Source organism: Thrips palmi, unplaced genomic scaffold (assembly GCF_012932325.1).
Source record: "Thrips palmi isolate BJ-2018 unplaced genomic scaffold, TpBJ-2018v1 HiC_scaffold_15, whole genome shotgun sequence".
Taxonomy (NCBI): Eukaryota; Metazoa; Arthropoda; class Insecta; order Thysanoptera; family Thripidae; genus Thrips; species Thrips palmi.
Window position 1 is genome coordinate 5,204,797 of NW_023144624.1, and position 15,890 is coordinate 5,220,686.

A 15,890-nucleotide genomic window follows, 5' to 3' on the forward strand; every position below is an offset into this window, starting at 1 on the left:
TCGTGGCGCGCTCTTTCGGCAACTCCCGTAACTACCTCTTGCCTGATGCTAGTTTACGACGCTGCCGCCGCGCGTTGGCAGCGCTGGCGCGGCGCGGTTCGCGCCTCCGCCGAGGGAGGGCGCCAGCGTCGCCGGCGTCGCTGGCGGTGGCGCGCCCTGGCGGCGCGCGGCCCAAGCTCTAGCAGAGCGCCGCTGGCGGGCTGGCGGAGGAATACAGAAGGGCGAAGGAGACGCGCTCACCTCGACTCGCTGCGGCTCGGCACGGCACGGCTCGGCTGCGCGGGCTCGCCGATGACCTCCCGGAGTCCCTGGCCTGGAGCTTGGTGGCGGCGGCGCATGGCGCGCGGGCTCAGCCCCCGACAGAGTCCCGACGCCGAGTGAGGGCCGGAGGGTGCGTGGCGCTGGCGCGCTGGGGATGGCGCGGCGGGGTGCAGTCTGACTTGCCCCTCCCGCCGTGGGCCAGCCGTGGGCCAGGCCTGGGCTTGCTCGCCCCCGCGTTGTACTAGTATCGACTCCTCCACCCACATCCATCGCAAGAGCTTCCCAACCCCCACGGGCCCACGGGCCCACGGGCTGGGCCCCCACCGCGCGCTGCTTTATTTCTTCTCTCTCCTGTCCTTTTTTTTTTGCGGCAGCTTTAGGGGCGCAGCACTTGGATAGGAACGCCGCAGCGCGTCTCTACGCCGCAGGCGTTGGTTCACGTCGCGCGTCGCGAGGTTTCTTCTTCTTCGGAATGCGGTAGCTGCAATTATTTTGCGGCCCTGGCCGCGTGGCTCCGCGTGGCCGCGCCGAGGCGGACAACGACCGCGTGTCACCGCCCTCGGTCTCTTGCTCTCGGCCTGCCGCGGCCCTCGGCGCTCTCTTTTTCAGCAAACAATGGAAGTCGCGCCGAGCTAGGTCCATTTCCCCGTTCATCGGCAGCAGACATTCACAGTTAAAAACGTTTTGAAGTACCAAAACAAATTTCGAAAAATAAAATCCTTTCAACCTTAAGATTGAAACCCAACTTTGCTAATCAGGAACTCTTCAGGTAAAATTCTAAATGATGTAAAAACTGACGGCTGTTTCAAACTTTTCAGTCCCGCCCTCTTCCGACACCGCAGGCCGTCCCATTTGCCCAGCACTGAGCAAAACTAGGCGAAAACGCCCACAAAAATAGGGAAATAAATCACAGCGACGACCGCCGGGGGTGTTCGTCACAAAACTAATTGATTGATCAGCTGATTGGTTGAACATTGACACGAGACACATTAGCAGGCCGTTGCCGGCCGCGTAACACACGGATCAACTCGTAAAGGAGTCGCCGCAACTTTATAGCGCCGTAAACGGCTCGAGAGTGCGTTCCAAACGGCTGGTTCGCCGTGAGGCCGTCAGGCCGTCACCGGGAGCCGTGGTCATAATCTCGACGATCTGACCGCACGGGACCAGTCCGGTACGGGGCGGGGCGGGGTGGGGCGGGGCGGCGCCGGGGGGACGACACGCCGGGGTCCGTTCTCGTGGACCACTCTGCCGGTGTGCCCCGCGGCGCCGATTGTCTTTTGGCGTTTTTACTCGTTATCTCCGCCACCGGTCTGGCACGCCGCGCTGCGCCGCGCAGTCCGAGTGAGGCGTTTCGGCTACTTCCGACTTGTTATTTGCGTCCATTAGGACCGATAAAGTAAATAATGTCGTGGCGGCTGCGGGCAACGATGTCATTACTGCCCACTCAGAGAGAGAGACACTCGGCCCGCCGGCCGCCCGGAGTGTCTCCTCCTGCTTTTGGCGCCGAGGTGGGAAACGGCCTTGCTAAAAGGACGATTAGGGCGGTTAATTTTTCACCCGGGAAAACACGTTAAAAAGTAAATGATGAGAAATCACGCAGTGCCACCCCCACCCTCTTCAAAAAAAAAGAAATTAGGCCACTGGACATCTGTTTCTGTTTGTGAAGGTGTGCCAGGTAAAGGTGAGCGACGCTTATGGGCCCCGCACAATCATGGCCGCCCTCTATTGTCGTTGTCAATGTAATTGTTGGCGTCCGCCGAGCCCCATTCGGCAGTGGTGGTGTTGCTTTTTGTGGAGTGGGAGTGGGGGGAGGGGAGGAGGGAGGCGCTACATCGGGTCGACAGATGCGAGGGAAAGACAACCGTGCGCGCACACAAACGCACTGTGGCGCGCGCGCGCACACACACACACACAGTGCAGTAGACACCCTCATACGGACGCTACGCGAATTTCGTGCAAGAATGCACTTTCCCTTTAAACCCCACCCCCTTTCTTCCCCCACGTCCTTGCCCACCCAAAATCCCAACTGTCGTGCGAAACAAAAAAAAAGAAAAAATAGATTGCTCTGTTTCGGACGCGGTGGGATTTTGAAAGGGGATAGAGGAAGAAACATGACCCTTATGGGATTGCAAACGCAAATAATAAAAAAGGGCGTATGCCCTCTGTGAATGTTGTGCTACACTCCTATTCGCATGAATCTTTTAGAAGGCGATGGCATATCGCCTTGATGCTAATTCTTAGATGTAGGGTTCTCATGTTTTTCAAATCATGTTCGAAAGAGAATCGTTTTCCTGGGCGCCATGGGTGTCTACACGGGAGCCCATATAAAGCAAAACGACAATAAATACTTGAGGCCCAACGGGAACCAATAACTATAGTATATCAGTCTGACTGAAAATAGAGCTGTCGTCCCAAACTCTGTTATGCCCTTGCTCTGATCTAGACAACTTTCTGTCACGCAAGGCACAGTCGCTAAGCCCTGTGCGGCTCCTGATGGCAAAATCTTTAATTTTCTTCAATGCCTGAAATGTGAAGCGGCAAATTTGCACCGCGACGCTTCATTTCCTTGTTTGCGCAGGGTAGAGGGGTTTGTCGAGGGCCCCGTCCCGCTGGGCTGCTCCAGGGACGCGATGCCTGTTAGCGGCGCGTTCAGCCTTTCTCGTACTTTGCTCCCTTCTCTATGATGAACGTTTGAATAGAGGCCGAGTGGCTGCTGGGCCGGGCGGCCGGGCGGCCAGGCGCTCAGGGCGACCAGCCGGAGCGATACATCTCCGGTGGACAGGTGTGCGGGGAGGCGGTCCGAAGGGGTGCCGTGGTGGGGGGAGGGCAGTGGCCCTCAGGCCGTCGGGCCGCGTCGCATGCCGTCGCATGGTCCACTGGGCTCTCCGATAAATGTACATCGCCTATGCTTTGCGCCCCCAATTTCATCCAAACTCGTTGCTTTTGTAAATGTCGGCTGTACGTCGTTTTTGGAAGTGCATCAATAAAATAAGGTAAAAAAGAAGTTTCTTTTCCTGACGACATTTCTTTTATTTTTCCTCTTATAAATTAACTTGTACTATCCAAGTTATCGTATACAAATGAAATGCGAGTTGCACACCGTCATTTTCACACTGCTTCATGTCAATAAACACTGGGTGGCCTATAGTACGGTACTTTATACATTGAATGATACAGATACAATTAAATAACTTGTTATCATCGAAATTAAAACTACTGTCCATAGCTATGCTATAGCTAAGGCTACAAACAAAAGAAGAAAGTAAAACAAACAACAGACACAGCCAAACTTTAAGTAAACATTGCGTTTAAATTGCACATTCATTTCCAGGACCGTCAAATGAATCTGCCTAATAGTAAACAATGAGCAAATTACGAGACTAAGAACAGTTCATAAAACAAGCACTGCCAACTAGAAACATAGCCAATCTTTCAAAAGAGTGAATAATTTCATACCTTTCACTGGAAAACTCTAGCATACACAATTAAATCTAATTAAAACAAGAAAGGTCAGCAATCTTCATTTTTTCGAGAGACCAGCTACGACATAAGAGTGAAAATTAGGCCTAGACTACATAAACTCGTTTTCAAATTACAATTCTATTGGGAGTGTAATTACGTATTTGTTTTATTGTAAACACGTAGCAAGGACATTGGAAATCTTTGCATTGTGAGGTATGTGTACCGTATACGAACAGCAACGACTAAGTCTCGATTGCTCACATTAAGGAGGTCAATTTTTTGCAAGTCTCAAAAAACCTGAAATGAAAGTACAAAATATTTCATTCAAGGGTATAAATATATATCATATATTCTCATGAAAAGCGTTCACGTCACACATTCTACGTTATATGTATATATTTATAATACAAAATATACACATACAGGACGACCAGACGAGGTGAGACGCTTGCAGACCGTAAGCCTTCAAGACACTCGGGTTACACAGAATAATTATTCCTCAATACTCAACACAATCACAAGTGAGAACCTTTAAATTTCCTTTTTTTGTCCGTGCCGGGGGTCACGCTTGCGATGCGGGGTGAGAGCGACCGAGCACAGCGTGCAGACAAGACCTAGACATTTTGAAGTCTTTATTGTGAGGGAGCGGCTTTTGGGACGGTTCGGATTCCAAGTTACGGAATGTGTTCTTCATCTGTATTCCGCGTCCCTTTGTTTCATATCAACACAATGAAGTCTCAATCCAGCGCGCTTTCCAGCCCGGCCAAACAGGCATTCCGGCATGGGCGCTGACTTGTCTGCACCCCGGGTCATAACCGCAGCCCCCAGCAGCCAAAAATGTTTCTCACGGTATTCAAGAAATACATACAATACGCTCTATATTTACTTCAATAGCCAATGTCAAAATATACCGCATATGTACAAAATGGTATTAACCGTTTTCAATAATTTATTTTAATTGGTAAAATGACTGATATTTAAGACGCACAAAGAACAAGAAATACTGTACACTACAAATATAAACTCTTGGACACTCGAGTGTTTGCAAGTCTAAGCGACACAATTTCTCCCATAAGAAAGCAACAAGGAAACCGCTGAAAGTTATCTCTAATATTGCATAGTTGCACCGCATTTTACAGAGGGCACACGTGCCGAGTAACAATACTCAAATAAAATTTTACAAAACAGAAACAAGACTACAGAAACAAATAACATTGAGTGCGTAGCGCACGTTCCTAAGGTGTGCAGAAACCGAATAGAATAAAATTACGCACTCAGAAATCTATAAAAATGATACTTTAAAAGTTGAAGACTAGATGATCATAATGTTTGCGAAGATGCAGTGTTCAAAAATTTTCACGGCATATATAATTAAAATGAAAAAAGATCAATGTTATGTAAACTGCTAAAAATACTGAAACATGTATCTTTCACAAAATGCACAACACTTTTGGGTAAAATCACTGCACCAACGCTCAGAGGTGATCGAATGACACTTTGCCGTTCATTCCACATTTTATTTTGTTTAAATAATAAATTTGATGTCTAATAACACAGTATGGCCACATCGCAATCACCACACTTTTGCAGTACTCTGTCACCCTTTTTAAGGTTTTTTTTTTACTTCAATGACTTCCATTCAGAGCTGTGATGCATTACTTATCTATTCCACTGTCTGTGTGCATTCCGTCCTCCGACGTAACATTTCGCTCATCTGTCCAACAAAACATATTGCACTCATCCATTTATTTAAAGCTATATTTGGGAAAGCCTAACAGCTCTGCTATAATTTCCGCTTTGGTTTGAGCTGAAAAATAAACATTCTACATCTTACGTCCACTTTGAAAACATCTCGTATACATTAGACTAAGCTGGAAAAGTTTACAGGGCCAGTATATGCCTTAGAGGGTGAAAAGACTCTTTGACAAAATACAACAGCACTCCGCTAAGGCAATAACTACAAAAAGGTTGATTTTTTCTGAAACATGCCTATTTTCAATGAAATTGTTAAGAATGTATAATGCAAAATTTATTTGTTATAAAAACAACGCAATATTTTGATTGAAACGATGCTAATAAATAATGATCAAAAATGATCAGATCTAAATGATTTCAGTTCATTCAGTATGGTGTATAGTAGTTGTTCAAATACCTTTGACCATTCCAAATGGACGCCTTGTTCGAGCCACTTGTGGCATCCTATAAAAGCTTAATTTCTTTTTGCGTGAAAACCAAACAAAAACAAATTTTGAAGAAAGAAAAAATAACGGTGGGAAACGCAACTTTAAAAAAGTGCATTTTCTGTCAAAGGTGTGATATGTATGTGCTAAGACTTATTTCAATGAAAATTTCTGTCGGCATCATTTGGTTATGGAAATTATGGCGATACACTGCGTATACAGAAAAAAAAACAACTAAATCAGACTCGTTCATGAAGGAACTTTGTAACAGCTTATGTTAAAATTAAAACTAAATATGAATTTCGCACCGAGTTTTCTTCTCTCTCGGTAACTTTTTTTATGGCTAGGTAAACGAACTCACACTGTTCGTAAGTTCAGATCAATAAAAAAGAATTTGTAGCCAGACAGACCCGGTCTATTCAAGACGCAAATCGACGATAAAAGCAAAAATTTTAAACGAAATTCAAACATTAACAAAAACAAACACCCAAAAAAACAAACAAATAGCCCAGCTGTAAAACGTATTTGGAACGGTACACTGTTTACAATATTAAATTTTAACTATAATAAATTTAACTCTACTCACTAAATAAACCCTTCAATCATTATACTTTATATATTAACACTCGAAAACATTTGGTTCATTGGTTTCGGTTCGACTTAGTCTATGATGAAGGCCATCACAGCTTCTGTCCTCGTGTGTAATACACACGCTCTCACACACACTCACACGCACACATACAGTCACACAGTCACACGCCACGCAGGCACGCCGCGGGCTCAGAGAGTTCGTCACAGGGGACACCGCGGCGCGGGTCGCGAGGGGGCCCTCGGAGGGGGCGGTCGGCTACGACCAGGGGGTTGCCGGGTTGCTCTGGAAGCTGTCCGAGCCGTGGCTCGGGTGCCTCCGGAGCAGCAGACCCTAGTTCTGGTCTTGCTGCGCCGCCGCCGCCGCCGCTGCCGCCTTCTGCGCCTGGGCCTGCTTCTCCTGCTCGTTGAGCTCCTTGATGGCCTGGATCTCCTTCTTGAGCTTCATCCGCCGATTCTGGAACCAGATCTTGATCTGTCTCTCGGTGAGGCACAGGGCGTGGGCCATCTCGATGCGCCGTCTCCGCGTCAGGTAGTGGTTGGTGTGGAACTCCTTCTCCAGCTCCAGGGTCTGGTAGCGGGTGTACGTTTGCCGTCCTCTCCGCCGCAGTCCGTTGGCACCTGCAACACGTGGGGGTGGCGGGTTAGATTAGCATTCCGCACAGTGTACCCGCGCCGTGCACTTCGGCCCCGCCGCGCTGCCGCGCAGCCGTGCAGCCGCGCCCGCCGCGCCTGCCGCCATTTCACGGTGCGATCATATATTCTGCGCCGCGGCGGGGAGGCTCGCTTCATAAACAAGATAATGACTTCATTTAGAGTTTCGGACGTAAATAACGTAAAAAGAAAGAGAATAGTTGGAGGGATGGCTTTATTTAGCCCATAATTTCGGAGCGGGGCCTTGTGGCCGTAAGTGGGGCCGCCGGCACCGCTGGGGCTCTTTTCGGCTTGCAGCGGTGGGTGTGGTCGCCCTGGGACTTCCCCCTCCCCTCCCCCTGTCGCCTCGGTGTTGCAACGGCCGAGCGAAGCGCGTACGGAGATTTTGTGCGGGAAGGGAAAGGCACGGCCTGCCTGCCCGGCCTGGCCAGCCTGGCAGGGTCGAGCGACTGCCGCACCAGCGTGTGGGTCTGCAGTGTAGTGGTCCGCACACGTCGCGCCCATGAATCAAAGTGATGGCCGCCTGTCGGTCAAACGTCCAATGGCCCCGCAGCCGGCCCTCCCGGCCGAGGGACCCGGAGGGGCCGCCGGCCCGACGGCCTGACAACGCCAAGGCCCTGCCAAAGGCAAGCCAGAGGCCCCGCCAATGGTCCTGCCAACAGGGCCATGCGTGAGAAACACATGGCGTCGTTTTGGCCCACTTTCGGAGCGTAATAACGAGGTGGCCGTCACGGAGGGCGCTAACTGCGTGGGACGCCCTCCACACTTGGGCCCTTCGCGCCCATCGGACCGCCGAGGATTTCCCTAGCAGCTGCGCGGCCGTCAGCGCTCTGTGATGAACGCACTTTGGCGCACGCTGGCCGCCCCGCCGTGCCGTGCCGACTGATGAAGAAATATCGCTTAATTTGAAGCCCAGTCTGTATGCGTGGCGTGTACATCATTTGCGTGGTTGCAAGCCGGCCCGGCTCCAGGGGCCGGGCGGGGCGGGGCGCAGGCGAGCCGGCTCGAGACGATATATTCCGTTTCTCATCTCCGAGTGTCCTGATTGGCTGAGCCCGCGACAGTGATGTATAGCCCGTTCACCGGCATGGCGGCGTGGTGAGGTTCGGCGTGGCGGGGCGGCGGGCCACACTTCTGCGCATCACTCATTCGTTTCCAGTTTTCGCCTGATTTATCGAGACACGGCGTGGAACGGAGCCCTTCCGACCGTCCGTCCTGGTCCGGGCCGTCCAGACCCGGCCGCCGCGGGCGATGAGTGATTCCGTGATTGGCTGCCCTGCTTCCTACACCGCGAGGAGGCGACCCTGGCCGTGCCGAGCCGAGCGGGCCGCCGAGCGCGGCCGAGGCGGGGCGGCCGCTGCAGCCGGAGGCCGAGCCGGGCCTTTATCAGCTGGGCGCAATCTGGCCGCCTGCATTAGCTCAGCCTCTGCATTCGCCTCAGACAAACATGGAGCACCGGGGGGAGGGGGCCCGGCCGGACCAAAGCGCGGGGTAAACGTTGCCTATTGCAAAGTTAACAAGAAAAACAAGCCTATGTTCGCGTAAGGACATGCGCGCGCGGCGGCGGCGGGGCAAACCAGCTGGGTGACATTTTGTTTTGTGGAAACAAAACTAACAACAAAGAGGGCCTCTAAACAGTGTATTGAATAACAACTAGAAAAGTTTTTTTTAATTGAAAGCAGCAGGGGGGACCGGCTTGAATATCGATAGAGAGCGGGAAAAATGGAAGGGCGCCGTGTGATGTATAGAGCCGCTTTCCAGAGATGCATCATGCTCTGCAGCGCGGCGGCAGCGCGGCGGCAGCACCCCTGATGGGCCGTTCCCCGTTTTCGAAGCTTCTCCGTGATTTCGGGGCCGATAAGGCTGCGGACAAGGCGGCCGCAGAGCCGTGATGGCTTCGCTGCTTCCCCTGCCCTGCCCTCCCCCTCCCCCTGACTTTGAAGGCGAGGCGGCCGATGCACCGACTCCTTTCCCGAACCGTTTCGGGCGTGCGAAAATAATGGTTTGCGACCGTGTAGCTCACCTGAGCCCCCACCCCTGCGCCCCTCCTGTCAGATTAAGCTATTACGGCGCCCATGCCAACGCGGCTCGGGTCAATGGTCCGACTCACGAACACTGCAGCGGCGCGGCGGCGCGGCCCGAGGCTTTGGCAGCAGCCCGCACTGGAAATCGAACCGCTCCAACCGATACGTGCACGCGAAAACAAGCGGCCATACCCGCTCGCTCATTTTTGCTCCATTTTTTCGGGCAGTGGCGCTCGTTGCCCCAAACTTCCGCGCCGCGCAGGGGAGTGTATCCCGGAGGTGCGAGGAGGGGAGGAGGGGTGCCGGCCGCCCCGGGGCCTGCCTGGGGCCTGGGGCCCTGCAAGGTCGACTGGCTCTGGACATGAAGGGGGCGTAGTTCCACCTAGTTCCGCGCGGCGTGGCGGCCCGGCGCGGCGTGGGGCTGAAGCCGTTCCGGGTCACACCTCGGCTCCCACATGTTCGTCTCGTGCCATGTGGCCGGCCAATTGAAACTCTCGGCGCCACGCTCTGCCTGCGCCCTGGCCGCCCTGTCACGCCACGCCCTGCCACGCCCTGCCACGCCCTGCCTACGCCACTGGCGCCCTCATCCAGGCCTCATTATCCAGGCCCAAAAGTCCCGCCTTTTTGGTCGCCGAATAATTGCACTGATTAGGGGCGGGACGGGGGGGGGGAGGGGAGGGAACGCCCTTCGAATTGGGTACAAACGAGGCCCAAGGGGTTGCCGCGCGGGATTTTCGGTAGGTGGAGGGGGCGGAGGGGGCGGAGTACATGCAAGGAACTTCTTATCGGCTCAGAGTTCCACTTGGCTTGGCAAGTGAGCGCTTAGAGTGAGCGCGCACGCCCCTGGGGCTTGCGCAGCTTGCGTGGCTTGCGAAGCACTAAGCCTCCACCTACCCCCGACGTCCGATCCGGCGCGGCGCGACCTCCGTTTGGCGAACCGCGGAAAAAACGAGGATCGTCGAGGGGGAATTAGTGTAGCCGCCATGGCGGGCCCTTGTTCCAAAGGGCGGCGTGGCCGCGGCCCTTCGGACCGAGCCTCGCGTGCCGGCACACCGCGACAGGCCGCTCGGTCGGCATCCTTCGGCGTCCTTCGCCATCCCTCGGCATCGAGAGCATATTAAGCCATAAATCGGCTTTGATCGCAGCGCTGCGCAACGGGCGAACCTCGAACCACGACCGACCGCCGCGGCGCCGCGCTGTGCCTCGCGCTGTGCGGTGTGGTCGGCAGGGGGCCAAGAAAGCCCCGTGCGCGCTAACTATATACATTTCCAAGTGCCAGGCCGGGGGAGAGGAAGGGGGAGGGGGGGAAGAGGAAGTGGGCGCCGGACGACGAATTTGAGGGGTAAATAAGTAATGGAGCATCAAGCGGGTCGAACTCGTAAGTCAGCGCGAGCGGACGGACGAACTGGACGGACGGAGCAGCGACTGGCGCCGGCCAGAGGAACGAGACCGCAGTCTGAAAAACGAGTTTTAGTTTTTTTCGGTTGTGCTTTCGAACGCAGCAAACTATACTACGCCGGTGTGCCACGTCTGGTGGCGCGCGCTGGCATATGTAGTCCGGAGCACGTTCTTGGAATGAATGTGGCAGAGAGAGGGAGAGAGAGAGAGAGAGAGAGAGAGAGAGAGAGAGAGAGAGAGAGAGAGAGAGAGAGAGAGAGAGAGAGAGAGGGAAGGGGCAGGTAGAGAAAGGAACAAAAAGGGAGGCTCCGCAATTTACGGACGGCCAACCCCCTCCATTTGCACGGCACGCGCGCATGTGCGTAATTTTTGCGTCTGTGTGCGTGTCTTCAAGGACGGGGGCGGCGGTCCCGCGCACTGGCACACATCTAAAACACTAAAACAAACCCCTTCCCCTTGCGCGTCTCGCCCGTGTGTTTCGCACGGGCAAATATTTCCCTTCAATTGCCTTCGGTAAACACGTTGCGCGACGTCCGCACACACGCGCGCGCACACACACACGCACACACAGGCGGGCGGCCTGGAAACGATACGGGAAAAGCGCTTGCACCGATCGAGCGAGAATAAGGAAGCACTTGCTGAGGCCCACAGTTATCTGTGAAAACGACACAGAGCGGCCCGGCCGGCCGGCCTGGCCGATGAGGGGTGCTTCCCGGAAAGGTGCGGATTCAGCCGCCCAGCCCGCCGCCATCCTCTGTCTCTCTCGCACCGCCACGGGCCGCGCCGTGAGTGCGAGGGAGAGAGCCTCGCTATAACGGTACGGGGTGCTGGGTGCTCCCATTATGCTGTCGTGTGCGGTCACCTGCGCGTCGTCGGGGACCTTCCAGGACCTTCCAACGGCCCGCGGCGTTTTGCCGGCCCTTTCTCTGCTCTTTGTGGGCCCTTTTATTGTTTTATTGAGCCTCGGCCGCACCTTGAAAGGGCTCCCCGCAGCTCGCCCGGCCCGTCCCGCTTGTTGCGCAATCTGGAGCACACTGTGGGCCAGTCACTTTTGTTGCCACCAAAAAGCGCGCAGTGCACGGTGTGCGGTCAATTTTTGTCCCTCGCAAGAGAAAAAAAAACTGCAACGACAAAAGGCAGCAAACTTTCACCCACGCCGGCTTCGCGAGCGGATGCAGCGCAGAAGATGCAGCGCACTCTGCAGAAGACGCTGTCGGGACGCGCGTCACCTTGACAGAGGCGGGGATCGGATTGGAAAGGAGTCGGCGGCCATGTGTCGCGAAGGGGAGGGTGGCCGCTGCAGGGCGGCCGGGGCCTGCGCGAATCGTACACTACTCCAGCCAATTAAACTGGGGCCATAAATCGCCGCGGAGGGACAAGAAGGGGAGACGCAGCCACCAAAAAATGACTTGAGATAGTGCAGGCGACCAAACTACTCAACCGGAGGAGAAGGAGCAGAGACAGAAAAAACTGAAGAAGGAAATGAAAACGCCACCATTAGACCTAACCTCGACAAAACAACGAAGCGACAGGTATTATTGGTATAATAGGCTAATTTTGTTACTGATGGTGTAATCTTTTCTCTTTTTTTTTTCGAGCTTCTTTTTTTTTCTAAGTAGAGCAACTCGTGGTGGCCACTTTTCACTGCTGGAGACACCCCACCACAGTGCACGTAGCAGCGCACAAGCCCCTCCCGAAACTTGCCCCTCCCGCGCCCTCAAAGACCACAACACAAAACGTACAGTCCCGCACACACACACACACACACAGGCAGACACACACATACACACACACACACCCCTGGCGGTCTTGAATAACGCATCCCTAATCCAGCCAGGGCTTAATCTAACAGCAGACACGTACTCCAGTCTCGCGAGCCCCGCGCGCCCCGCACGCCCCTTGTCTCTGAGGGACTTAGTTGAACCGAGACTTTGCACGGAGATTAACGAACCCAAAGGACAGCCCCTTTGTCACTTCAGGCCCCGTTTCTTGCCCAGGAAAGAAAAAAAAGACAGGCGACGACGAACAAACTTGAACGATTTTGCTATACCCCCTTTCCCTCAAACGATGTGATTGCAAGAGCTCGCTACCTGACTGTGTGTGTGTGTGAGCGCACGTGTCTGTGTGTGCGTGTGTGTGGTGGGGGTGAGCCCCCGCGGCCCCGCTCCGCTAATTGTGAGCTAATTGTCTTTACGACGGTTCAGATCGAAAACCAAGTTAGCCCCGTCCTCCCCTAGGTGCGAGCGTGATAGCGTGATGTGGAGGGGAGCGCCAATGAAGTGACTGAATCCTTGGCCCTCTTGCGGTAACGCCGATTGCCTACTTCCTACACCTCAAGCCGGACCCCGTACCACCCGCACCAAGCGATGCTGTTAGAAGCGGTTGCACTTTGATGCCTTCATCGAGGCCTTTCCGTTTGGGGGAGGCGCCTCGCGGCAGCAACAACAACACGCCTCCTTGGTGTTGTTGTTGTTGTTGCTGAGCGTCGCGCCTTCCCGGCAATCACGTATGTAAATCACTTAAGGCGCATTGCACGAGGCGCATCACTAGAAGTACAGGTTAAAAAAAATAATTCGAGACCACATCTTAAAATTTTTTTTGAAATAATTGATTTGTTGTTAGGATAGAAAAATATAGAGAAAGGTTAGATTCAAAACCAACGTCACCACATCCATGCGTAAAACGGTCCTGGCTCGCTTTTGTCTGGCGAAACTCGGTCTCCGCTAAGATGTGACTCACCAAAGCACCCACCTGGAACAGACAGAGAGAGAGACAGTCGATAAGTGAATCGGTCGCGATTGGTTCAATTGATTCAATGCACCTCATCCGCTGGCCCATTCATTCATTAGGGGCCGCAGCGCGGGGAGGCAATGTTGACAAAGGACGTGATTATGTGGTTCTTATTAGTGGGGTCCGCGACGACTGTTGCGGACTGCGCCACAGTGTGCCACAATCGTCATAACAATGGCCGGCCACGTGTCGCGCACGCCAACACCGCCAACGCGAGGCCTGGAGCGCGGCCAGGACGATGACGGCCGCCGGTATAAATTGACAGGTACACTGCCGAAAGAGCGTCGCCACGGGGACCTCGATGCGCGAGCTACTGGCGTAAAAGGAGCGACCCGATGAACGAAACCCAGCCCCGCCGAGTCCTTTTCTCTCAGAGTTGACCCGAGCGGCCCGAGCGGCCATGGCCGCCGCGCGAGAGCAACATGGAGTGCGAGAAGGCGGCGCAAGGCTGCCTGCTCGGTCCGACCGGCCGCCCGCCTCGCCCGCTGGCTGGCTGGCTGGCTGGCTGCCTGGCGTGCCGACCCGTGGAGGACCTCTAGGACCCCGGAGGCTGTGTTGGGATTCATGGTTCGGTCGAAACATGATGAAGAGATTACTGCAGGCGCATGCGTTCGAAAGGTGGGAGTGCAGGAGAGAGGGAGGGAGAGAGGGAGGGAGAGAGGTAGAGAGAGGGGAGAGGGGGAGGGGGGGAGGGGGATGTTTACGGCGCAGACGTGCGCCATGCAGCTCGCTCTTTGAGGTGCCGCGCGCTGCCATTTCGAAAATTTGAATTTCCCCTTCTCTTTTTCCTCCCGCATTTTCGTTTTTTTTGGCAGTGTGATCGCGGCGTTTTCGTGCAGCGATGTCGGTACTCCACACTGTGCCCTGGTGCTGACGCCACGCCACTCGTGACGTGAGAAAAGGTTGCCTTTCTCCTCGTGACCCACGCGCCATCTCAAAACGATGACCTACCCCAACACGGCACTCTCCTTGACACTGTTAGGCCCAGCGTTCCGTGCTCTACAATCCTGCCATGGGGCTCGAATCAAACACGTGAGTGGATTGCGCATCGCAAGAGTAGTGTTCTGGTTCCATTGCGTGTTCAACGCAAGTCCCTTCCAAGGGACAGTCGAGCCAAAAACGCGGTGCCAGAGAGGGACTCTGAATTTTCGTCGCCACCTGCGGACCGCAGCCATATTCTTGTGGCGTCAAATTGGCGACCATTAATGCAACATTTAGTATGCAGTCGGCGTGTCGTCTGATTGGCCAGGGAGTCCCCCCCCCCTTTTCCTCGCTTGATTGGCGCGGGCCCTTTTAGCGCGCGAACTTCCTCCGTTTTTGTCTTTGCCCCTCCCTCCCCCCCTCCCCCTCGCCTTCCGCGCGCCGCCGTCGCGCTGCAAGCCCGGAATGAATTCGCACGCAATTTAAATATACATGCTACATAGACAGAATGAGAGAAAAGAGAGAGATAGAGACCGACGGAGAAAAGAGGGAGACGAAAAAAAAGACCTGGAAAGGAATTGCGTCGCGTCGCAGCAGATTTCGTTTATCTGCCTGGACCCTCCGCGATTTCTTCTACCTAGCCAGTTTATCTCCAAGTGTGTATAATGATTATTCATGAAGCAGCCGAACTAATTAATCCAAATCCATTCCTTTTTTCCGCTATCTCTCTCTCTCTCTCTTTCTCTCTCCTCTTTCCCGGTTTCCTTTCCGATTTCCCTTTGTCACTTTTTCGCGGGCGGTGCGTGTACCGTGCTGCCTGCCGATAAAGTACTGGAATTTTAATTGGGATTTACTGAACGCGGCTCGCCTCTATCGCGCGGCTTTCGAAAACGTGTCCACGGCGGTACAGTGGTAGCGGTCCAGCGCGGCACCGCGGGACGGGAAATACCTTTTTCCGGGGGATTCTGAAAACAACACGCTAACAATATTACGATAAAAAGACAGCAATCAAGAATTATAATTTTTAGCTCGAATTTAACACACTGTAATGGCCTTTGGCGGCGCCGCCCCGCCGCCGCGGCCATTCCGGCCTTCTAATGGCGCCGCGAAACGTTTTTTTTCGAGAGGGTGGAAGACGAGCCGAAGGAGAATAAACAACAAGGACGAGCAGGCGAGAGCTCTCCAAATCCCTCAAGAATTGGCTGCCGGAGGGTCGTTGAGTCATTAAAAAACGGACGACCGGCTGACTTGCGGGTGGAATGGGACGGGGGAAGTATTTAGAGAGGCTTGGCGGCGCTCGGCGGGGAAAGGACGAAAAAGTGGCCGGAACAGCGGAAGGCGCGACCCCAAGAACACGAAACGCTCACGGTGACGTCATTTGATGTCAATTTGACTAATTTTAGTCAATATTTTGACGAAAAATATCGTCTTTCTGACGCCTCGTTGACATCCTTTGACTGCTTCGTGAGCGTTTTGTGTTTCTTGGGGAGGGCTGGCAGGTTGGTCCGCCGCGGGGCGCGTGTTGTGTGAGAAATCGACGGCAACACGCTCGGACCGCGATTGCTCGGCCCCTGAATCACTGCCGGATACAATAATCCGAGTCATTCCGGGC

The 15,890-nt window shown here is 54.0% G+C and overlaps 1 protein-coding gene across 2 annotated transcripts in view; it reads right to left on the reverse strand.

Annotated features, from left to right (window-relative positions):
* Positions 1 to 3,276: 3,276 nt before the first annotated feature.
* The window catches only part of LOC117641312 (homeotic protein ultrabithorax), a 118,612-nt gene continuing 105,998 nt past the window's right edge, over positions 3,277 to 15,890 (reverse strand). Inside the window, exons 3-4 of one of the 2 annotated variants that reach the window (XM_034378525.1) lie at positions 13,307 to 13,318; positions 3,277 to 7,112 (exon numbers count right to left, since the gene is read on the reverse strand). In XM_034378525.1, coding sequence (XP_034234416.1) covers positions 6,826 to 7,112; positions 13,307 to 13,318 — 299 coding nt within the window. In that variant the 3' untranslated portion in view covers positions 3,277 to 6,825. The remainder of the gene's footprint in view (positions 7,113 to 13,306; positions 13,319 to 15,890) is intronic. The other variant, XM_034378526.1, reaches the window with a different exon arrangement.